The 24790-nt window shown below is 37.8% G+C and overlaps 1 protein-coding gene across 1 annotated transcript in view; it reads right to left on the bottom strand.

The window, feature by feature from the left end:
* Positions 1–298: 298 nt before the first annotated feature.
* The window catches only part of syt9b (synaptotagmin IXb), a 34862-nt gene continuing 10370 nt past the window's right edge, over positions 299–24790 (bottom strand). The window contains exons 2-8 of the mRNA XM_007558580.2: positions 21771–21946; positions 21020–21237; positions 20059–20599; positions 7717–7837; positions 7144–7315; positions 6905–7034; positions 299–706 (exon numbers count right to left, since the gene is read on the bottom strand). Of these exons, the coding sequence (XP_007558642.1) occupies positions 632–706; positions 6905–7034; positions 7144–7315; positions 7717–7837; positions 20059–20599; positions 21020–21237; positions 21771–21946 (1433 nt within the window). The 3' untranslated portion in view covers positions 299–631. The remainder of the gene's footprint in view (positions 707–6904; positions 7035–7143; positions 7316–7716; positions 7838–20058; positions 20600–21019; positions 21238–21770; positions 21947–24790) is intronic.

The raw sequence follows: 24790 nt of genomic DNA, 5'->3' as shown, positions 1-24790 counted from the left end.
AATCCCCTTTGTTCATTTCTGCCAGTGCTAACAACATACAGTGCATGTTAAACTTTGACAACTCCTCACAAGAGATAAAGAAATATAAAAGTTGAGTTATCTAAACAAGAACGTTCTTATTAAATTCTAACTTATCTTTTGTTATAAAGCAAACACTTTGTCTATAACTGGCCACTCACACAAATTAACAGTTTCAGCCAAAACACATTTGCCTAAAAGTAAATCGTTTTAGTCCACAAACATCAACAAGCTTAGGAAAAAGCAACAAAAGCAAAACACTAGAATCATTAATTTCATATTGTTAATTCTATCAGTAACAGATTGGTATGACAAATAAGAGCATTCTGGTGGTTCAGTTGGAATGTTAAGTGTTTTTTTTTGTTTGGTTTTTTTTTGGTTTGTGAGGACACAAAAGGATGTAGACAAGTGGAATAAGCCTTTTATGTGGTCTTTGCACATTGAAACTGACTTCAACCCGTTGACAAATCAGCTTTAGTGCTGGCCCACAGCTGACGATGCTACTGTTAGTCACACCTTACATGTCTTAACTCTCAAACAGGATTATCAGTTGATAACTCTTGCAACGCTTCCCATCCTTAGACATTGGATCTTTTTGTACTTGTGCATGCGATCATGGTGATGGTGGTGGTGGCGTCTTCAGAGAGTTGGTAGATCCTCCACTCACTGTCGCTCCCTGTCCGACCCACTAGAGCGCAAGAAAGACAAACATTGTTTTTGACAGACGTGAAACAGAAACGTCAAAGTTTTGAAGAGACACAACTGATATGCAGTCAGACCATTTGCTTGTGTATAGAAAAAATAAAAAGAAGATTCCTTATTAATTTAATTTAATAAATGATGATAAATTACACAGTTGCATGAGTAAAGAGTTGGCCCATCGCATTAGCAAATTAAATGTCTGTTTGTTATTAGGGGGCCCCAAAGAGAGCTTGGCCTCTAAGGTGACTCTCAATTAAATAAATAAAAAAATAATAATTCAACAGGTCCTTCATTTAGGTGGTTTTTCTGCTTTTTCTATGTTTTTTGCTGGTATTTTGATAATTTATCTGTGGAGGTCCACTCCATGTCTTTAGGAGTGGAAGACCTCTTTGCCATTATTCTAAACTTTAGCTCCTTTCCCAGATTCTCTATCAAGTTCAACTGGACTCTGGCTGGGCCCACTGCTAAACAGTAATATTGCTTACAGTCAGAGGATGAAGCCGGTAAAATCCTAGGAGTTTACCTGCTTTAAACACTGACTTTTAAGGTTGTAATGTGAGAAATTGTAAAATGGTTCAAAGGGTGAAAATATGTTTTAAGTCTTGGTTGTTTCCCAGCGGCTCTTGTAAATGGGATTGAGTATCGCAGTTCTTCTGTGTCTGTTGCTGAGAATTCAAGACTTGATATAGGATTTCATATCCGTCTATTGACCATAACCACTTATCCTTCCATCACAGGGCAACGCAGAGGCACACAAGACAAACAACCATGCACAAACACACTCACTCCAAAGGACAATTTAGAGAAAACAATTAACCTAACCGTCATGGTTTTGGACTGTGGGAGGAAGGCAGAGTATGCAGAGAACACACACATGCACAGGGAGAACATGCAAAATCCATGCAGAAAGATCAGGAACTCAAGACCTTCTTGGTGCACGGCAACGATGCTACCAATGGTGCCACTGTGCAGCTCAGAGCCAGATTTACAATCACATTTTATTTTGGTCTGGTTGTCTGGTTCCAACTGGGAAAATCTAGATTTTAAAAATTAGATATCCAGACTCAACTGCTGGTGTGAATTTATGATTTAAAAAGTGAAGTTTGGTCTGATTTGTGAACTTTAAGTTCATTTACTATAATTGTATGCATGAGCCTGGTAAATTTCTACATTAATTGGAGAATAATAAATATGGAGAGGCTCTCTGCTAACAGAGGTTGTGTAGTGTGCTTGTAAAAAAAATCAAGATTTTATTCTATTGTACATTTTGGATATAAAAAAAATAAACTCTTGGGATTTAAAACAAGGGCTCTATGGTGGGAAAACATCTGTCAATACCTTTGTACATCATTGGATTGTGAACAGTTGTGGCATGTGCAGCTGACTGAATGAGGTACTAATTGGGGGTACATCAGAGTTTTGAAGACTCTTGACTCTCTGTGGTAGCCCTAAACACTAAAATACATTTTTGGCACCACAGATATGCACGTGTGGGCATAAAATATTTCCATATTCGTGTACAAATGGAGCAGAGAGCAGAACTCCCATTTCCAAGGAAAGCAATGCCTAATGAAGCCTGCACATCACCATCATCTTTATGATTTGTGCAACTATTTGAATGATTACTACAATTTGCATATTAAATAAATTGTGGTTTTATTTGTAAATGCTAAAATAGTTATTTTATTCATGTAAAGGGAATTATCACCCAACTCTGAAACTGCTTTAACTCATTTATATTAATCTTCTGGTTTCTGTCTCTGGTTTTATGAATATCATTTCCAGCCACAAGCAGTTTCTCAGAGACTAAAAACACGTTTTTCAGTCCCATCCTCATCAGCAACTGGCAGAGACGGCAAACAAGTAGCATTCAGAGCTTCTTTCACTTCCAACAGAGGTATTATAAAGGTTTGCTCTGGTTTTATTTTAGTGTCTCTTAAATATATGGTCTATCTTTAGAAGAAGAAGATTTTCTTCAGTATTACTTGACTACTTTAACATCATTGGCTGTTGATCCTATATGGTATAACACATTTCACATAAAAAATGTGGGGGTTGATCTGGTCACTTTTGATCTGAATTTAACCTGCCCAGGAAAAGGCAGGATGACCCAGTGATGGATTCCAACGTGAGCCAAGCCCCTGAGACCACAAAGGAAGAGACTAAAGCTCAAAGTTGGTTTGTGAGCACACCTACCTCTCTTTGAGCAGGAAGCCCCTGCAGTAAACCTCTTTTGAGATTCAGTCACTCATTCATGTGACAAAGAGAAGGAAACAGCTTCTCAGCTTCCCATATATTCCTTACTTTTCACCAAGTGGCATCAGAACTGGTTGGAGTTACTCAGGGGGACTCTGCTGTTTTTTTGGTGGATGAGTGTGTATGTGTGTGTTTACAGCAGTGGCTGAAAAGATCAAGTTGATGTATTATTAATGTTCCCCAGTAGGAAGTTCAAAGCTTCTGTTAATGTCTAACATCGGTGTATGCGAGTGTGAATTTGTAGGTGTGTGTGTGTGTGTGTGTGTGTGTGTGATTTTATGCGGTGCACTGTATATAACCGTATGTTTAGCCTGCTTTACTCCACTGCCCCAAAGTAAAATCCAGTGCAAACTAATTTATTGAGAAGTCACCTAATTTGCAAAAAGCTCTCACCTGAATTAGGCAGAAAATAAATACTGCCATGATAACACCATCCCCAACTTTGGGAGATACAATTTTCAACAGGAACAGGGAAGGTCGTCAAATTTGATGGAGAGGTCGATACAGGACAATCTTGAAAAAGAACCTCTGAGAACCTCCAGTGACTTAGACATGGGGAAAAGATTCACCTCCATCCATAAAACTGAGAATTTTGATAACTGATGTTCATTAAGTCTCACTGAGTTTGGGTAATTTTGCATAAAAGGATTAGAAAAAAGTTCATTGTCTAACTGTGCAAAGCTGGTAAAGGTACTGCAGCTGTAACTGCAGTGAAATGCGGTAGTGTTAAATATTTGGGGAATTGATTTCAGTTGCATGCTACATTTTTCATACTGTTTTGAAAAGAAAAATAGCAAACTATTAATCCCTCTTACCTCCTGCTTTCTCACACTGTTAGGCACTAAAATGCATTGAAGCTTGTGGCAGTAATGTGACAAAATTTGAACATGTTTATAGTGCCAATACTTTTGTGAGGAGTTATATGTATGTGTCAGAGAGAAAGAGAGCTTTTCTGCACTCAGAGCTTGTGAAAATATTAGGGTCACTATCCCTTCACTGCCACTGAAAATATGTGGGTAATCTGAGTGAAGGTTCAAGCCTCATCTTGTATGATGCAACTCTCACAAAAACGCTGATGTGCTAATTAGGGAAAGTGGGTGGAAATTTGGTGGAAGAAGAATTACAATAATGTTGTTTGACAGTGGGGTGTAAAAAAGCAGTTGCACAGCCTACCTGATGTTATGTAAAGCAGACAAATCAACTCTTTTTGTAAAAAGATTTAACCGGAGGTGGATCGAGTCGAATTGTTACCGTCACAGATTGTATATAAAAGTTGAACTCATCACTTTTCTGCTATGTAAATAGGATTTGAAATAGTAATGTTAAAATGATCCTTAAGTAAATATTTTAAATATTGTAAGTGCACACAGTAATTATGAATGCTCCAACTGGATGAAGCTGTCAGTGCCTGCATTTTTTCTAAGGCACAACTGAGGCTTAACATCATTTTGCAGCAGATACATCAGTGATGTAGATGGTGGAATGATGGAAACAGATTATGCTCATTAAATTTAGTCTTGTTTCTGAGGGAAATGCCATGATTGTTGCAAATAAAATCTGAGTGTTCGTTAGGGGCAGAATAACGTTCCAGGAGTCCCTCACCTTTCTCATAATGAGCGCTGCCAGACCTGCTGTGGATGAATATAATACTAATGATGTCTGGAGAGGGTTTGCATCAATAGACATTGTGAAGACAAGACCAAATAGCCCATAAGTTGACAAAATAACAAAGCACTTTGCATTACAGCAAGCACGGCAAGTGGAACATAACAGGGAAGCTTCAGTCAATCTGAGCTTACGTTTTAATTTCTTTAGTGAGAAGAAATAAAAAAATAAAATAATGCTGGTTGATGGAGATGTTCTCATTCACTGGGACGGATATACATTTTGGGAGGTTCTGACGGAATACCAACATATTAAGCTTTTGACAACTCAACATGAATTTACATGAATCAGTGCAGGATCTGTTATAGCATGCCCTGTTTTTTTAATGAGTGTGGGCTGGGAAGTCAGGAATAGAAGCAGCTCTGTGAATGCAGCCACCTCGCTCTCTCTGTCTCTGAAAACAAAGCGCAGTTGTGGAAATCACAGCAAAACAAGTCAAGTGTACGTGAGGGTTATGCAGTATTCCTGTTACATAATTGTTTTTGTTCTATTGGAAAACACATACAGTAAACGTGGGATTACAGACGCATTAGTCTGGAAGTCATCCATCAAAGTAACTTCTGTAATGAAGTGCATCTGTTATTTACTCTATAGGCTCAATGTTAGTGAGTAGCGTAGAGCCTATGTTAATGTAGCCATTAACGTAGGCTAATTTCAATGACAATTGTGCTAATTTTATTTAAGTCTTGGTTTCATAACATTTGAGTGCTAATTCAGAATTATCACTCAGCATAGACAGTATCTTACAATTTATACTATTATAGGTAAATTCGTCACTCATGGAAATGTAATTGTCACTTGCAATAACGTCCGGTTGTATCAATTTGCGATAAAAAATGAATTTCCATAAGAGACTGAATTAATCAAGAAAAAGTTGTCTTTAGCATAACATTTTAACTGCTAACTGTTAGAAAGTACCGTAAGTCTGGTAGGGCCATGATTAAACGTGTTGATTATGATTATTAAATTACATAGATTTTAACACGTTACATATTTTAGTGCAATTAATCGTATCTACACACTTGAATACAAAGGTTCCAGCCAGAGTTTCTGGTATGCCTATATATCTGACGCACAAGCGACATTTGCTGACAAAACCATTGGATGACAAAGCTGCTTCTTTTAGTTCATTTGTGCATTAAAAAAAAACAATCTGAGAGGTCTGACAAGTGATTTTGAATTAAGTTGCTGTGTACCTAGACTATAGTTTTCTACTCAAATGTGAATAATTGTGATTAATTAATTATAGACAATTAAAAAATTTTATCGAGTTGCTCCACTAATGTTCATTGATTAAAGCCTAAAATTAGTGTTCCATATTAAACTAACGATTACAAATCTCCTTCCACATGATTGCCAATGAAAAACCAGTGAGATTTGATGACCAGTGGCTCTGCTCACAACAGTGAGGTTAGAAAATGTGTTCTCACAAGCTAAAGTCATGACTAAAACAAAATAAAAGGGAAGTTTCAAAATAAGTGCGGTGTGTAAAAAGTGTTCCATGGCAGGAATGTGTGAGGGAGAATATCTACCTTGTGCACAGCTAGATCCGACACCGTAAAGTTTTAATTACTCACTGAGGATTTTGTGACGTCAAGCAACATGTAGTGGATAAGAAAATGTCTTGAAAAGCAAGAGGCAGATGACAGGGAACAAGAGCAAAATTATGTTCTCTGCAAGACGTTTCAGATGATACGGGGTACGATCAATTCAGCATTCTTTCTTTTTTTTGAGAAAGAGAAAAATACTGAAAATGTAGATAACTAACACTACTCGGATGAAAGCAATTCAAAACGTTTCAGTCTTGTTAAGCCTGGATGTCTAAACGTGCTACCCATTGTTAGCAGCTACTGTATTTTTCAGTTGTGTTATTGGCAAATAACATTAAGCAAGCGATCGGTGATAAGTAAATTAATTGAGCATTGATAACATTGTACGGACAGGGAATAGGTCCCTCTACATCGGCGTTTATAGAAGAAAAACATTTTTAAGCCTTTTTTAACTTTCTTTTTACAGTAAAAGCATAATCTCTTACTTTTATAATGAGAAAATACCATCTATCCTTGTGTTTGCTACTGATTAGCATGCTATTGCAACAAAACATTTAAGTTATTTTTTTTATTTTAAAAAAATCCTGTCATTTTATTATTGCCTTGAAAGCTCAGTAAAGTAGGAGTCTTAAGTTCATGATAATTTTGTTACATTAACATCAATTTAGAACATTTAAAGATATGCTTGTCCGCAAAGTCTCAGAAGGCCCTACCTCAATGAGAGGGTGCCAGTGTGCGATGGGTTTTCTGGGGTACGTTAGCATCTCATTCCAGTGATCCCGACCCAAGCTTTCGGCTTCGCTACCAACCCTGCATACTCCGATTACTTCATTGTGTCCGACCCTGTGGGATAGTATTATAAAAAAAACACACGCACACACACACAATGAGTTTTTCAGGTTTTTTTTCTTTTTAGTGAATGCGTCTGAAAGGGAGCCTTAAATGTACAGACCTATCATAATCCATGACTGCAATGAGCAGGCTGATTTGGTCGATATTCTCGGGAGGAACGTCAAACACAATGGCTTCATTGTACACTGGGTTCAGTGTGTTACGCTTGGTTGAAGTCTTTCTTTTCTTTAGCCTCCTTCCCTCACACATCAAGGACACTTTCACATATGGATCTAGAAAGAGATTACATAACAAAATAAAGCTGCACGCTGTTATTTGAGGGGATTTTACAGTTCAGGAATTGGCATCTTTTATATTAAAAAGCCTACTGACTATTAGGCTACTGCTAATATAGACCCCTGGTATTCACCCATAAAAAGCTGAAATCTCCAAACACTCATAACTGTCTATTTTAATGGCTCAAGCACCATATGTAGCTTAATATGCATTTATACACATAGTGGAAAGTGTCTTGGCACAACCGCAGAACGTATCACTCATGGTCTTCCTTATCTCCGCTCATGAGTCAATCAGAGCCAAAGGAAATGAGAGAATTAGTTTTCCTTTTTTATGCATTTTTAAATACTTTAAATCATTTCTGAAAGGAAACACTGAACTGTTGATCAGCTCTCACCTGAGGCTCCAGTGATGTCCATGGCTTTTAGGTTTCTGGCTTTGATTATGGTGATGGTAAGTCTGCCAGCCGTGGGGAGATAGCACAGCGAGAACATCAGCTCTCCAAGATCCACATTATCCTACAACGAAACATATGATAATCTTTCGCTAGCATGTGTCTCCTCTCTTACAGAAACCACATGCCTATATAAAAACTGAAATCACTTTAGAAAGTTACTGCATACACATATAGTACTTGAAACCTTGACGCTATAATATACAAACTCTGACAGATAGAAATAAGGTTCAGAGAATATATAACATGAAAAACTGTCCAGACCTGTATCTTATTATTGATTGATAGATCGGGATGGGAACGTGGGAATGAATGTTTGGTGATTAAATTAATTTGACGTTCAGGTGTATTTAAAGTACAGCAAATTTCAAACATGATGAAGTGATGACGCGTGTCTTCACCTCAGGCATGGATCACACCTAACACACGTCAAACCGAAAATATTGAAGACCTTTCATAATGACATCTGCCTTATCTCACATGGCTCCTCTTCTTTTTCTAAAGTTAAATCATCCTTTCATCATTTTAGGCTCCACTGCAGCTGCTGTAACTCTAATTGAGCCTGTGCTCAAACTTGTTGACTCCTACCTCACGTTTTACCTTCTCCTGTTTTCATACATTCAGAACAAATTTACATTCGCACTCACGCCAGGCTCCCTTTTCCCAATTAGCACTTCTGAAAATAACGTGCGACTGTGTGAAGGTGAGCTGTGCATTCATGAAGCACAAGTGCTGACAAGCTCTAGTTTTACATTTTCATAAGCATATTGGGCTCCAAAAGAGCTGCTTGTGAAGACATTTTCTGAAAGGGAAAAACACAACAACACCAAACAAAAACAAGGTTTTGTTACTACCTTTAATATTTACATTGAAGAAATGCTTTCATCACATTTATGCAATGCCATACAGTGCAACTGCTTCTAGAAAAGCTCTAGCCCAGCGCTGCTTTAGCCATGCCTAGTGTCTGTTGAATTTTACCATAGGTCACATTAACATTGTTCCCCTATGATGGGCCGTATGAGTCTCACTGTACTTTTCATTGGAATCCCATAGACTGAAGACTTTTTCAACAGAGAAAAAAATGAATTCATAAAATTATTAGGAGCAATTTTTTATGCCTGAGCCTTAAACCAGTTTGAAGAGGAATGACACTTATAGTGAATGAGTGTAGAAATACGGTACTCCTTCATATGCTTAAGATTAATTGGTGTTATTTTGTCATGATCCGTGTTTCTGTGTATTTATTTTAAGGTTTTCTTGTGTTTAGTTTCTGTCCTGAGTCTCTGTTGTTTCTGTGTCTTCCCCGTTGATTGCTTCCCAGGTGTGTCTCATTCTTTGATTACCCTCCCTGTGGATTTAGTCCCACCTGTTGTCTTTGTCTCTTGTCGGATCCTCGTCGTACGTCGAATGACGTTTGTCTGCCTGGCATCACAGTTGAACTGTAAAGTCCTGTGTTGGTTTAGCTCTCTTATTCAGTCCTCAGTTTTTTGGTTGCTACTGGTAATTAGCTGTGTGCTAACTCTCTGCCGTGCCGCCTGTGTTGGACTGTGCTTGAGCTCTCTTCATTAAATCATCTTCATCATCATCGTCTGGGTCTCAGCATTCATCCTCACCACCACCAACCACACCCCATGACATATTTAAGAGACACAAACACTCTCATCCATGCACATTAGAAACCTGCTGCCTCTCAATACTGTTGAAAACCAAATTGATAAAAAAATGAGTTAATTCATCATGGTTGACAGCATCTGCACGCCTGGGAACACATACAATATGTTCACACTTCCATGTGTTCACGCAAACAATCATCAGCCGGGATCTCTGACACTGACTGATGAGTCAATTCATTACAAGTGTTGCCGAGGAAGAATCTACATCTGACACCTCGTCATCGCTGTTGCTTTGAGCATTGGCTGGTAATCACGTATGGATGGCTTATGATGTCTCAGAGGTGTAGCGCACAGAAATCCTGGCAGAGGCACAAGAATCTGCAACCTGATACATGCAGGCAAGGAAAGAGATGCGGGATAAATAAGCCCTTAAAGCGCTCCAGCGATAATGTGATCTCCTTCCATCGTTCTCTTACACACAGAGACTGTAGAGTTAGGCTTACAGGATATAGAGTGTCGGTCACTACTATTATGAGCACTCAAATCAAGCCTGCGGTTAGGATTATGGTCACTCGCGCTCTTCCAATGAAATTAGCCTGTATCTCTAAAGCACCCCAATAAAGAAGCGAGAGTGTGAGCAGTCCATCTTCTCCAATATAAGACAAGCACCTCACTTCCCTCAGGAGCTGCCAGGTTTTATATACAAGCATCTTGCAGACTTGGACCAACTCCACTTTTGGTCTGCGTGTGGTCTCATTAATACCATCCGATCATTGTTCACAAATGTATTTGTATGTTTAAGCAGGTCAAACTAAAATGCTCATGTTTTTCAAGGTAACTTATGTTATAGTATTTCTTACACAGTACATGAGTTTGATTCCGGTTTTGCCGTCCAGCCTCTGTGTGAGAAAAGTTCAGACAGTATTCTTACTTTTGCCAGTCGTGTAACATGGAACAATTTCTGCTCTTGTTGTACAGACCTAGATGCCTGGAGATAAAAGGGACAAAATAAACCTGCTGCTGCACAACAAGGGAATTGCTTGTTTACTGGAACAACCAGCAAAGTGTTATCAAAAACGTTCCAAAGCAACTTAATGGGAGTGGAGGGAGACCGCAGGAAGTTAAAGATGCAGAAGCCACGCGATCTCCTGGTTTTTTAGTTGGGTCAACCAAAGAAAGACAATCCTACATGTTTTGGAAACACAGTGAAATCCTTTAATATGCTAAAATCAGAGATATTGAGTACAGCAGTGACTAAGGTCAGTTGTTAAAACTTTAAATGGGTTTAAACTAAAGACCCTGTTCTCTCTGAGCTTGTCGACAGTACAGTAGCTCTATCTGCCTGAGTGAGCACACTGGAAGTAAATAAATCACTGCCTTGACTGCACTTTAGCAGTAATAAATACACCATGGCAGAATCAGGCTAAGTGAAAAAATCCTGTATAACTGCCTGTGAAGGATAGTGAGATTGTCATTTTGTCCAAACTGCCAGTTTTTTGCAGTTTAAAAGAACTGAATGGTTATTTTATCTTAAAACGTTTACCGGCCACAGTTCTATGTATTATGTAGAAAGCTTCTCTTTCATGCAAACTTCTTAATTATTTAGAAGTGTACACAAGCTTCAAAGTAGGTAATTGTAAGGTTATCTTCAAAGGGTTACAATGTGAAACTTTTTTTTTTTTGGCTTCTGTAGTTCAGTTTGCATATTTGCTTTAATTCTGTCCATGTATACTGAAAATACTTTGAAAAAACCCCAAAAACAAACATAGTAGCCACTTAATAGATATTAGCTTATTATCAAAAACAGACTTTTCCTGCCACTTTGCATGGTAGACAAAGCACAGCAGATTTACTTGTAATTAAGCAGTTAATCATCGTCATTTCACTGTCAGACAATATGAAGATGAAATATGTTTGTCTTCCCTCTTGTATGGAGAAAGAAGAACTTCAAGCTTTGGCTAAATGTGGGTGTATAAATGATGCAGCTTAAAAAAGGCTGAGGTATGTGAATGAAATGAACAGTTGTCATGAGGTATAAAATCTGATGACTTTTTTTGTCCAGTAAGACATTAGGTTAATTCAAAAACTGAATATTATTTCCTTGTCTTTCTTTAATGCCAACAACTACAACAATGCTTCCTACCAGTTCAAGTAGGGGTTAAATAATTTCACAGTAAGATGGAATACTCCTTTAAAGAGAAGACGCTTGATCTTGTTAAATCTTATCATGTAAAAGCAGTATACCTTATTAATATAGGTGAAACTAGATATTTACACACAGGTTACATAGGAAACATTATTTCCTCACATTCTGACACAGATGAACCTTTTCCTGTTTAAGCTGAGTTTGCATTGTTAATGCAGGACCAAAATGCAGGCAGGAGCAAAAGAGGCACAGAATTTAATAACAGAATTGAGCAAACTAACAGAGAGGACACAAGGAAAGCAGAACTAGAGAGCAGAGCGGCATAACGAAAGGAAGCAAAGTTAACAATTGAGACCAGGGAGTTTAAATACATAGGAGACATGATCAATGACAAGGGAACCGGGAGTCTAATTTGGAGAATTTGGAACAGCTGTTGGAGCAAATAAGAGCAAAAAGGGAGACTGAGGGAAAGGAGACTCATAAACACAGATAATACACAGGGACCTGAACTAGATATAAAATTGAAAAATCAAAATCGGAAAAAGACATACACAAACATAAGAGAATAAACCAAAATGCACAAAGGGAAGAACACAGAAACACAAAAATAAGTAAGAAGCTAAACATAAAGGACAACAGGAAATGAACTGAACATGGACAGAATGTGCTCACATAAATAAACCAATTTACTAACCCTATTATCAAAAACAAACACCATAAAAAAAACACAAACACTCATGGATTATTTGAAAGCATTTTAGCTACAATTACCAAAATTATTTATTTGCCAAATTCCAGAATAATGAGGGAGAATTTTGAAAGTTTTCTTCAAAGTTACAGGTTTACACACACTGAGGTTGCTCTTAGCAATTTAGGAAAGCCAAAGTGACATTTTCATGTCTGTGTAATGTTCTGATTTATCACCCTAAACACACTGCCTCCTTTAGTGACATCATAGTAAATTGAAAAATAAATAAAGCGTGATATCTGGAATGGACTTTTGGACTTCCAAATGTCTGGTTCATCCTTTGGTATAATTTATAGGTACCTGAAGGTGCCAAGTTCATCTGTTCAAATTATCATATGCAACTGGACTTCAGCCCTAGGCCTTATAAATCAGTCGTCAAGAAGCCTGCTTAAGTTGCTTGACAACTTAAGCAGGCTGCTGCTTTTCCCTGCTTTTCCAAAGCAGTGAGCAACGTATACTGATTTTTAAATGCCAGAGCTCTGGGTCTGTCCATTTTTTATTTATTTATTTATTTTTTTACATATGTGTATTGTTCATCTCAGCTGCTTGGTGAGTTGTTTTTAGAGCAGTCAGAGATGAAAAAATGTGCATTACGAACACAATGCGAAAAAGGTTACAATTAATTAAGCTATACTTGAAGAGTAACCCAGTTTGGGTAAGATGAAGCCTGGTCCTCTTCCTTTCTTTTCTGATGATCAAGACACATAGATGCACACAGATTACACCGCTAAATCAAGCTGCCTGTCCTGCTACAAGGCTACCCTACCTAACACCTGGGACCTTGATATATTGTTACAAAACTAACAAACGGCACTGAAGTCAACGCAGATGATTTATGCATGCTCATAGCTTCTGAATGACTTCTCTAACCCTCACACACATAATGGGAAGTGAACTTGTTGATCCAGCCCAGAAAACCTCTCCTGGAACTTGCAGAAACCAAAAATCTGCCTTGGCAGCCTGTCCATGCCAAGGCTGATTTTTACTGATGTAGCAGTGCATTCCTAATCCTCAAAAAGCACAAATTTCAAGGTTAAATGAGAAAATTCTGTAATTTAAGGAAAATAATTGTTTATGTTACGGATGTCTCACTGTGTAAAATGTTCTTTTTAAAATAAAACGTAACAATAAACACTAGATGTGTAGTTATCGCTGCAGAGATCAAGTCAAAGTGTTGTGAAGGGATAAGTTAAGGGAAGAGGATTCTTTTCTAGGCGGCAGACGTGTGTGGCTTCCTGAAGAGGTTTTAATTAATTTTCCACCAATTAACAGCATATGGATTAACAGTGAGGCGCTGCATCCTTAACATGAATCCACAACGAGTTGCTATTACAAGCTTGAGGTTGCAGTTTATTAAAACTTACACATGATGCTCACTAATTTTCACCCACAACACTAATCAGCAGGTTCAGGAACAGTGGGGCATGTTGTACTGAGCGTGCTCTGTGACAAAAAACCCTTAAAGGCACCGTCTTCTTCTGAAAGATAATGCCTGTTGTTTTCCTGTATGGTTCTAATCTCAAAATCTGTCCACAGAAAATAATCCTGAATAGTTAGAAGAATGTTTTCTGTCAGAAGTCACAATTAACATGCATGTATGCACACACATATCGAAGAGTGGACTAACCAGGGTCCCAGTCAATATCCCAAGGGATGTAGCCTAGTTCTGCTTGGGGACTGGGAGAGAGTGGCAGAAGAAACTTAATGTTTATCATGTCTTCAGACCTTCCTTACAGATGAAAAATAATTTAAACTCTAGGTCATATTTCCACTTCTGTGTCAAAAATGGCAACAGGAGTAAGGAACAACACTCAGGATCAGTCTCTATATTTTAAGCCCAATAAGGCTGTTGAGGCAAATATTTGAAGACAGCTATAAATGAATGATTAGTTACAGCAATGTTTTACACTCGTTTATACAAATCAATAACGATCAACAATATCTGGCTTTTTAAAATACATTTTTAAATAAAAAATACTATTTAAAGTCAAACTGAAAATGGGTTTCTATAAAATAATTAAATAAAAACACTACCAAGCCAGAGGTCAGAGGCCTGGAAGTAATTTAAACTGGTATTGACAACAGAAACAGTGTTGGCTTTGCAGATATTTAAGTATGTGCCTATGAGCGCATATATATTACACATATAAAGTATTTTGCATGGCAACAGTATATTCTTTGCTGGAGCACTATGAGTAGAGCATACAAGCACCTGATGATAAGTTGACAAACTTCCACATTTCAGAACAGCTTAATAAAGAAAGCAGAGGTAACAATTTAAATTAAGCTGTTTATGATATGAAATCATTCTCACGTCAAAATCTGCTTAGTTTGAGGCTACTGAAATATTATCTTGTGATCTTAAATAATCTGAATAATAGTAGTTATATGCAGAAAGAGGAAAACATGTCTTTCACATCTGACTGATATCGAAGTATGAGATGGATGCATGCATGATTAATAGGAGATTCTATTTAGGAGTTGTGACGCCTCTGACTTTGACACAGGAGACAAGAACTGCCACATTTCACATGTTAGATGCCTCAAAAGAGGACCTAACCCAATTTATACTGACCTCATTTAGCTAGGGATGCTGTTTGAGTCTGGAGGGGAAGAAAACAAAATTTGCGAACAAACAAGATGTGTCTGCATGCTCCGAGGTGGGAGTGTTTTCCCCGGGTCCTTGCATTAGTTACCGGGCTACAAACAGGTTAGAGCTCGTTTAGTGCTGGCCTGGCTAATGATCATTGTGTTGCTTTGAACTTAATCAGTTGATGAAGAAGCAGCTGTCTTTAGAAATTCTCATCAACAAAATTCTAGGTAACAAGTGGTCTCGAGAAAAAGGAGCCACATGCATTTTTTTTTATAGATTCTTGCAGAAAATGTGTATCTATAGGGATTCTTTTTGTTCAGTTTATGAAGGAGTACATATTTGTGGTAAATCCATGAAAAATATCAGTTGTGGAAAAGGAAACACCAGCAAGTAAGTGATGTAGTTTTATTTAGCAAGAAAGCAAAATATTAATATAAGGGGAGAAAATTAAACGTTTTGTTTGATAGTGTCAGTTCTGCCATCACAAAGAGAACAAATGAAAACCTCAACAATCAAGCCAGAATAATGGCAATTTGCTGAGTGCTTGTTACTCCCACTCACTGTAATGATAGCTCATTTCTGTCCCAGTTTTTATGGGCTAATCAGTTTTCCCTGTAGCCATAATTATTAGGGATTCAATGTAACACACATCAAGCAAGCCGAGTGACACAAATCAAGAACACCCACACACCGTACCGTTTCTGCTTGATGTAATAAAGTGCTGAAAGGGAGATTTTCCATAAACTTTTAATTTATGAAAAAAGTTTCTATAATAATTCCCATTTGTTTTTGACCATGTCTGGAACTTAAGCACTGAACACAAACGGCATTCCTCAACGGCCAGAGTCCTGCAACCTTCAGGTGTGTCCCTTTGTCCTACACATTTGATTTAAATGGTGAAAGTGTCTCACTAGCATGCAGTCAAACTCTAAAGAGCTTTGCTAATGAGCTCATATTGGAGGCAGGTGTGCTGAAGCACAGAACTGGAGGAGGACTGGAGTTTGAGACCACTGATCTAAAGGCAAATTATGAGACACAAGGCTCTGCTAAAGTCTGACTGGTCCCTAAAGTATCATTCGTGAGTAAAAGTTACACTCCATTGCTCTTTAAACTTTCCCTAAAGCTACTTTAATGCTGTTTTTATCTTGTGGAAAGTATGAAATAAATCAAATCAAATCAAATTAGTGTGAAAAAATGTAAGAAACAATTATTTCAAACAAGACCTGAAAACAACAGTTATTAAAAATGAATGAGAAACGGCATGCAACTACAGGGAAAATGAACCCGCTACCTATTATAATAAAAAGTTGGAATATGAATAAGTTAGCTGGAGATATTTTTGACTCTGCTTTTTTTTGAATTATGGCCTCTACAAGGAGCCTGAACTAAATATAATTTATCAGCTACTGCTTCTCATCATGCTTCTGCTAAAGAGAAGAAAAAATGTTTAGAAAAACAAGAGAACAACCTCTAATGTATGAAGTGGCTTACAATGACTAAAACATGAAAAAGAAGCAGGTGAGCACAGTTACAAAAGACCCTCTCACAATGAGAATAATCAAATGTAAGAGAATTCAGAGTTGTCATGAAATATGTTGATGAAGGTTGAAATGCCTCCACCAGTGTCAAAGCATTTATTTTAATATTCTTTAAAAGCACGTCTAACTGCACTGTGTATGAATGGTGCTATATGAATATACGTCCCTTTCCCATAGCAACTTGACTGAAAAGCAGCTTCACACAAGCAACTGGTCCAAGGCTTGAATATTTACAAACCCAGAAGAATCTTGACCCTTTTCACAAGATTTTTTTCATGTTCTGTATTCTCAGTTATTAAAACAATATATCTTTGTATGTTCAATGCCCATTAACCTGTCTGTCACGAGAGGACCCAAATTTGGGTCCTCTCGTGACAGGGGTGTCAAACTCCAGTCCTCAAGGGCCTCTGTCCTGCAACTTTTAGATGTGCCTCTGCTGCACCACACCTGAAAAGAATAATTAGGTCATTAGCAAGGCTCAGCCTGTGGCACATCTAAACACTGCAGGACAGCAGCCCTTGAGGACTGGAGTTTGACACCCCTGTCATTGTGAATGACAACCTGAGACCAACAGGTTAAATTAGAGTGCTGGTGGAAAACATGAGCGCTGGATGTTGTTGCTGACCAAAAACATCCTTTCATGTCGTCCAGGTGCAGTTTGATTTGTGAACTCTCGCCACTGGTAATTCACGCCTTAACATTTGCCTTTAGCAACTCTGGAAAGTATGTTTATTTGTCTGCTAAATGCCCACCTTTGGAAAGCAGCGGCTCTTTACACAGTCGCTGTGTTTCCTAGCAACATAGTTTTTGTGCATTATGTGCAGTGCAAACTGTGACCTGTGTTGAATTGAATTGGGTCTAAAAATTTGACAAAGTTCGATCAAAAATGACATGGTTGGAGATCAGAAATGCTGGTTATACCGATGCCCATCTATTCTTATTTGGATCTCTTTCTACACATTAATAAATTAGACTGCTGGATTTTTAAATCCAGCAATTGATGATTACAACAGCTCTATCTGTATCACTGATATAAAGTGTTGAACATATTGAATATGTGAAAATATACATTACTACATCTGCATTTTCATTTTGCCTAGATTTTTTTATTTTTTTTTTATTTTTTTTTAGTTCTTCTCTCCTCTTTCTCACCTATGTGTTTTGAGTGGTGCAAACAAAAGTGAAAAATAATAAAACCAGAATTTTTAGCTGGTATTTGAGGGGCACGCTCTCTGAATTTTCTCTTTCTTTTATTACTTTTTTCAATTTCCCTCTAACTTTTTTTATTCCACTTCTAATGTTCCTCTGCCTCTTCTCTCTGGCCTCTGAACATCCTCCTCTGGGTTGTGTGCAAGCACGTACGTGCCAGTTTATCCTGCGGCGCATCTTTTTTGTTTTTATGTAAAACTGGATGGAAATAAAGAACAATCATATTCAGATAGGGAAACTTCTGATCTGATTTTTTTTTTTCTCGTGGTTGTAGTAAAACTATATAAAAACACTGTGGTTTTGTGCCTCCTGACAAATCTTTTAAACTCTGAGGTTTGATGGGTTATCAGGAGGTAGATTTCTGGTTCCCATGCCACTATGGCTCTCTCCATGCGCTACAATACAAGAGGTTGACGGACATTAGGATTTCCTTTTATCGCATATGTCAGATTATGTCTGAGCAAAAACTCAGAGTAGTAACAAGTGGTGGGGACTACCACAACCATTTGGCCAGTAAAATAGTTCTTTAAGATGGAGACCAAACTCAGAGACATTGCTGACCAAGGACTGATTTCCTGGGTAACTGGAAGTGCACCTGGTTTTTTTTTTCTTTCTCTTTAATGCCCCTAAGTTACATAAAATTTAACTAAAACCATCCCAAAATGCCCTGCTGTTTTAGCTGCAACAGCACTTACTGTAAGCTAAATGTGGTTAAAGGATAAAGTTTTAAAAGCATCACTACTGTATTTCTGACCAACTGAGTGACCGCAGTCAACACTTGACACTCAGACAATTAATTTGGTTATTTTTGCTGTTTAAATAGCAAAACATTGGACTCTTTGTCTTTATTAAATTATTGATCATTACTGTGAGTAACTAAGAATCAACTCTCCACAAGGTTATTCATCTATAATTCAGTCAAAATAATGTGTTGTTTTTGGAAATGCATACCATGTTTGTCAATTTGTCTAAACTAATTCTTATTTCAATTTAGAGCTAATTGGCATCAAAAGCAAAATAATTATTACCTGAGGCATTTATTATTACATCAACCATATCTTTGGTATGCATGGCGTTTTTTGGTGCAATTTTCTAAAAACAAAACTTATCTGACTGTCAGATTATGCATGCTGTAATATCAGATGAGCAGAACTGATGTGGTTCAACATTTACTTTAAGGTGTAAAGTAGATACGCAAGATACGCGTATCTATGATACGCGTATCTTAGATACGCATATCATAGATACGCAAGACTAAAGCAGTGTGTGATGGGGATCTAGGAATTAATGCATAAAAAGGACTCATGCAAAGCCTGCAGACAGTGTTTGCATCATAACGTCAACAGAACAGAGGGTTGAATGGATCATGCTTTGCCGTCTATTGTTCAGCAGGATTTCCATGAGGTATTAGAGTTGCATCAAAGAACTGTGAATATCATTCTCAAACGCATTGGGTCATAACCAAAATAGTGACTGACAGTAAAAAAACATAAAGTTTAGAATTATCCTCATATCAGCAAATAGATCAGTTTTGATTATTGTGCACAAATAGCAAAAACGGAGTAACATTTAACACTGTAAATCACTGGCTTCCATTCTTTCCTCATATTGCTTACAAACACAAAATCTCTTACAACTGGATCGTCTGCCTTTGTTTTGGTCTACAGTGTGTGAACATATTTCCTTCTAAATTGCCCATAATGCTTCTAAGTTATTTCGTTTAAGCTAGCTAAATATGCAGAAGAATTTGCCTTCATCTTCTCCAAATATTCCTGTAAATTTGTGCTGCGTGGAATATTCACAGTCATCCGGTGTCATCGTCGGAAACTGCTAAGAAAGAATGAAATGATCCCAAACTGATTCATGCTGGACTGGAGCCTTTCTAAATGAGGAAGCTAAACCGTGAGGGACTTCCTGGCAGGAGAATCTGATTTTCACTCCTATAGATTTATCTAAGTGAATAATGTAATATAGACAGCGTTGCTGTATCTCTGTCAAGCCAACCCCGGTCTTATGTCAGCAAAGATCTGGGTCACTACCCCCAAGTGTTTCCCACTGCTTTCATTAAACATTAACTATGTCTAAGTATATTTCTATGTCCTCGCCTCTGAAAACCCAGATGAGCTCCACTTGGAGAGAAAATACGATGCAAGGCAGCTGATATGTTTCTCCATCTGCTCCAATGAAAGGAATGTATGGAAGTTTTTGCTCTTTTTTTTTTTTTTTGTTTGTTTGAGCAGCTTTTTCCCCATCTAAAAACAAACTGAGATGGAGTTTTGTTTGTTTTGTTTTTTTACAGCAATTTAATCTTAATAGATATATAAAATCTAATAACCTGAACTGTGTTTGTATAAGACTACTAAGATGGCTATATTTTTAAAATAGAAGACAAAAACTGTGACGGTAACAGAATTTAGAGAAAAAGATGGCGTTCTCACCGAGGTCACGTATTGTATATCCCGGCACAGTTTTGTTTCTCGGGGAAAGTCAGCCAGTTCCAGGAAGTTGTCCACCACCACTTGGCCAATCAAATCGTGTCGTGAGAACCTGTCAAAGTCATAGACGCTGAAGTGCAGCTTGCGGCTTGACAGCTCAGCATACTCCACGGGAAACAGAAACACCTCATCAAACACTGGGTTGAGAGTCTTGCGGTGCACCTTGGTTTGGTGCTTGGTTTTGCGGTCAGGCAGCAGGTAGATCTTGACATAAGGGTCAGAGGTCCCTGAGAAGTCCTTGGCAGGCAAGTCCTGGGCCTTATGTATCTTCACAATAAGCTGCTCCAGGTCAAAGTCAAACTTTAGGATGAAGTGAAGACGACCGCAGCTGTCAGTCCGACGACCGTCTTCAGCATCTACAGATCGCTGCTTGTAGAGCTCTGGTTTTATCCGGCCCAAACCGGACAGGGAGTCCTGGCGCTGAAACTGAGCTGGGTTGAAGTCGGGATTAGACAGGTTCATCTGACGACGAATGGAGTTATGCCTGTGAAAACGTATGTTAGTCTTATGACATATCAGGTGTGACACATTTAACATTATGGAATCACAAAGCAACCGGTGCATATAAAACTTAATATATCCTTCTTAAAATGCCAGGTTTCTGTGACATAAAACAATGTGAAATAATTTCAGAACCCTTTTCTCCCATTTATATGGCAATAATCTGTATAATGTAATGTCAAAGACAAATACCGCACGACTGCCCCAATTACAAATTTCCACTGGAATGTTCATAAAGTCATCTGCAAGCACACAATTGCAACTATTTTTATTTCAAGGCAACTAAAACAAAATAGTTTTCTAATAGCTATTGAGTTTTGTGAAACTCAATCTCTCATCAGCATTGAATTGAATTGAACTCCAAACACTGGAACAAAACCTTCAGGGACTCATTTCTACTAACCGTACAGACGAGGTAGGCTCAGTAATTTGCCTCTGAACCCTGTCTCTGGCCAGAGTGTGAACTTGGTTCTTCTCCACTTTAGTCTGGGTCTCTAGCGGGATGTCAGGTGATGTGTGGCTTATCTTCAGGGCCGACTCGGGCACGGTCACAGCCGAAGGGGGGCCCGATGGTTCCTTCACACAACCATCCTCGCTGTATTCCCTTTCTTCTCCGTCCACCTAGACAGCATCCAGCAACATTTATGTTACTACAAACAGGTTGGCAGAAATATTACCTGTGAATATAACCGTCGAATCAAAAACATGTTGAATAGTTTTTTCTTCTCTTCAAAGCAATGGCATTTGAAAAATTTGTAATGGTTGCTGATTGTTTCATAATTGGCTACTGTATTATGTTTTTATGTACATCACTTTGAACTGCCTTGTTGCTGAAATGTGCTACACAAATAAACTTGATTTTGTTATAAAGACAGATCTAGAGAATTGTCATGTATTTAAGAATGCCAGAATGCCACCTGGCTCATGAAACATACACCTTATACATACGTCCTAACTCGCACAAACATTTAACCAGAATTATCATGTACATCTGGACTCCAAAGCATGTCTGAATTTGTGCTTGAACAAAGTATTTGTATTCAATAACACATAAATGAGCTGTTTGTTATAGGTCATAGGTCAATTTTGAGTCTGTATCCATTATAGGTCGCATTGCTAAAATGAAACATCATCTCATGGAACAACTTCTTTACCTCTGTGAGGACAGGTTGTTGATCTCCTCCCAGGAAGTGCGCCCCCTTGAGGACATCTGGGAGGAAACGGCCACTTAGTGGCAACCAGCACAGTTTCCATGAGACAAAGAGAGAGACGCTAAAGAGCGCCAGACCACAGGTGGTCACCAGTAGGGACAGCAGACTCACTGATACATCTGCAGAGAAAGAGCAGGTGTTCAGTGAACAGGCAGTGAAAAACGCTAGCACAGACAAACCTACAGCAGAGTTCCAGGGATGGCAAGCTGCATTCGTTCAGACTCCTACATGAGAACACAATGTGACCTTTTTTTTTTTTTTTGTAATGCAACTATTACAAAAGATGATGTAGTCATGCAAGTATAGTCCACGGATACTTTCAATTTGTGGTGTACCTTATCGGTATTTTGATCCAACAAGATTATTATCGGATCAAAATACCAATAAAATATTGCTCTTAACCGGGTCAAAACCTTATCTGATTTTGATCCAATAAGGTTATTATTGGATAGAAATACAGATAACCTTTTTCAGAAAATAAAGATAAACTTGGCTAATTTCAATTCAGTTCACAGAGTGGGGTTCTTAAAATATTTAAATTGCTTTTCAAGTCAGCAAATATGTTTCCCTTCCTTTCTCATCATGACTTCTCTTAAAACAAAAAGTAAAATAACTTTTTTTAGTGTTTTGCAGCAATTTTGTTGCATTTTTATTATTACTAAATATTTCATTGAGAATGCATAATCATGCAAAAATTTAACAAGTCTCCATCTCTAGCAGCAGTCTTCACAACTGCAACCCAAGTGGCACTAACCTACTAAGTGTATAAATGTTGGCATAATCAATCTGGGACATCAGAACTTGTGACTATTCTCCATGTCTGCAAAGCTTTATGTTCTTTCCCTGTTGTCTTAAAATTCCACCTTCATTCCAACCTTGTTAATGATGTGTTACCTTCAAGATAAACTTAGTCTTCTCATATAACTATTTACAAAGTTTGAACATGAATGGGATCTTCATGAATCATTTCTGTGCTCATTTGGTTATATATTTTGGATCATAATTCTGATGGACCATAACAATCCATTTTCAATGTTAGGTTCTCAAGCCTTTTGGGAGGAAAAAAAAAACAAAAAACAGACCTACAGTATCACAGATCCTCCGCCATGCTTTACAACTGACATAAGATGTTTTCCTATTACTTTTTGAAAAGCTGAATTTTAGTTTCAATTCACTTTGTCACAGCTAATGATCCAGCAGAGTTTTAAAAACTTCACTCATCTGTGATTGTAGGACAAAAAAAGCCTTCTAATACAACAGGTTGCGACGTACATGATGTTGGTCTAATGTCCCATTTCCACTGACTCTCGTGGCTCAGCATGGCTTTACTCAGTTTGACCTCACTCTATTCCACACAGAACCTGTAGTGTTGAGAAATGGATGGCTCAAGTTCTGGCTTGAACCCCCACATCCATCCACCAGAGTCTTCCTCTATTAACTGTAACTGTGGGCCATTTTGTAGTGGCTCATGCACTCCATAAAATGCATGTATATTTCTTGACAATACAATGAGTTGACATAGTAAAATTATGCTTTGGTTTTATGCACGCTCCTATGGTTGTGGATTTCTCTCTTTATTGACACAGTTGAGTCTTATTAACTTTTCTCTGCTCAACTCAGTAAAAACCTTCTCGATTCTACTCGCTCCATAGTCAATCAGTAAATTGCTGTGAAATGAGAAGAGCAGGTGCTAGACTGGAAATGCATTGAAAAGCATGCAAAGGAAGTTGAGTAGAGTAAACTCTGTGTATGGTGACATGGAGGCAGGAAATACTTGGTGCCTCTCCAACTTTGTTTGTAAAGTGTTTAGTTGTTTTAAACAGAAAGCTAACACCTCAAACAATCTAAAACAGTAAATACTACCCCACTAAAATGCTCTAGTTATGTTTATTTTGGGATAGTAAGAGAGATTGGGATAGTAAGTTTCACCTTTCATCTGAGTACAAAGGTAATTTCATAATCATAGAGGAAGTGCTTTTTAGCCTGCATACACGCTCACAGTTGCAAGCTTACACATACACACACTTAAGTGCTGAACATCACAGAGGCTTAAGGTTTTGGAGTAAGACCCTCTAGAGGGGGTGTAGCATAGAGAATAAGAACTGAAGTTTGGTTCCTGGTTTGCTGCTTCTCTTTACTCACAAGTGGACTAAGCTGAAGTTCCACCGCAGGGACGGATTCTCTGCATCATGACAAGTGACATTTTGCTTTGTAATTGATTGAGAATTGTTTACATTAACTCTTTGAACTTATCCCGAAATTCCCTTAATTGTCGAGTCCTTGTCCACCTAAGGAACCAGGTGTTTCATTGACAGGCACAAGGGTGCAGCACTGAGGCACATTTATTTTAAAGTCAAAAATTATAGAGACTTGTTCTAGGATGTAAGAATTTCACATCATTCATGGTGTTTCCTGTTAATAAATCTTAGACAGATCAGTTTACTTGTTCATATTATGTATCTAATCCTATTTGAGGAGGAAAGATATATCCAGATCTATGACAGCAAACAACAGACAAGAACTAGGATTCTCTGTGCACTGGTTGTCAGTCAAGTTAAGTTTAATCAAATTAGATTCAAAATTAACTCCCCGGAAATGAAAACAATCTGATTTAAACTAAAACAATTCAGTTTTATGTGCATGTTTCTGCACATGTTCACCTACACAGTAGTATTTCTTCCATAATTCCTATTCCATTTAGACTGCAAACCGTATAGCAGAAAATTGGTATCAATTAAGTTCAATCACAGGCATTGATGAGTCCCTTCTATTAGTGAAACTTCCACCATGTCATTCACTCTGGAGCTTATTAGTATAAATGTGGTTTTATCTAAATGACAACTGGAGCTAAAGTCAAAAGAGACAGAAGCAATGCAATAGAAAAGTATTATGAACCTGAGTAGAAAACTGTGGATGAATAAGCTAGGTTTGTATTTGGAAAAAAATAAAAAAATAAAAATACT

Source organism: Poecilia formosa, unplaced genomic scaffold (genome assembly GCF_000485575.1).
Source record: "Poecilia formosa unplaced genomic scaffold, Poecilia_formosa-5.1.2 Scaffold97, whole genome shotgun sequence".
NCBI classification, from domain to species: Eukaryota; Metazoa; Chordata; class Actinopteri; order Cyprinodontiformes; family Poeciliidae; genus Poecilia; species Poecilia formosa.
Note: the sequence above shows the minus strand (reverse complement) of the source record. Positions and strands in the feature narration are given on the sequence as shown.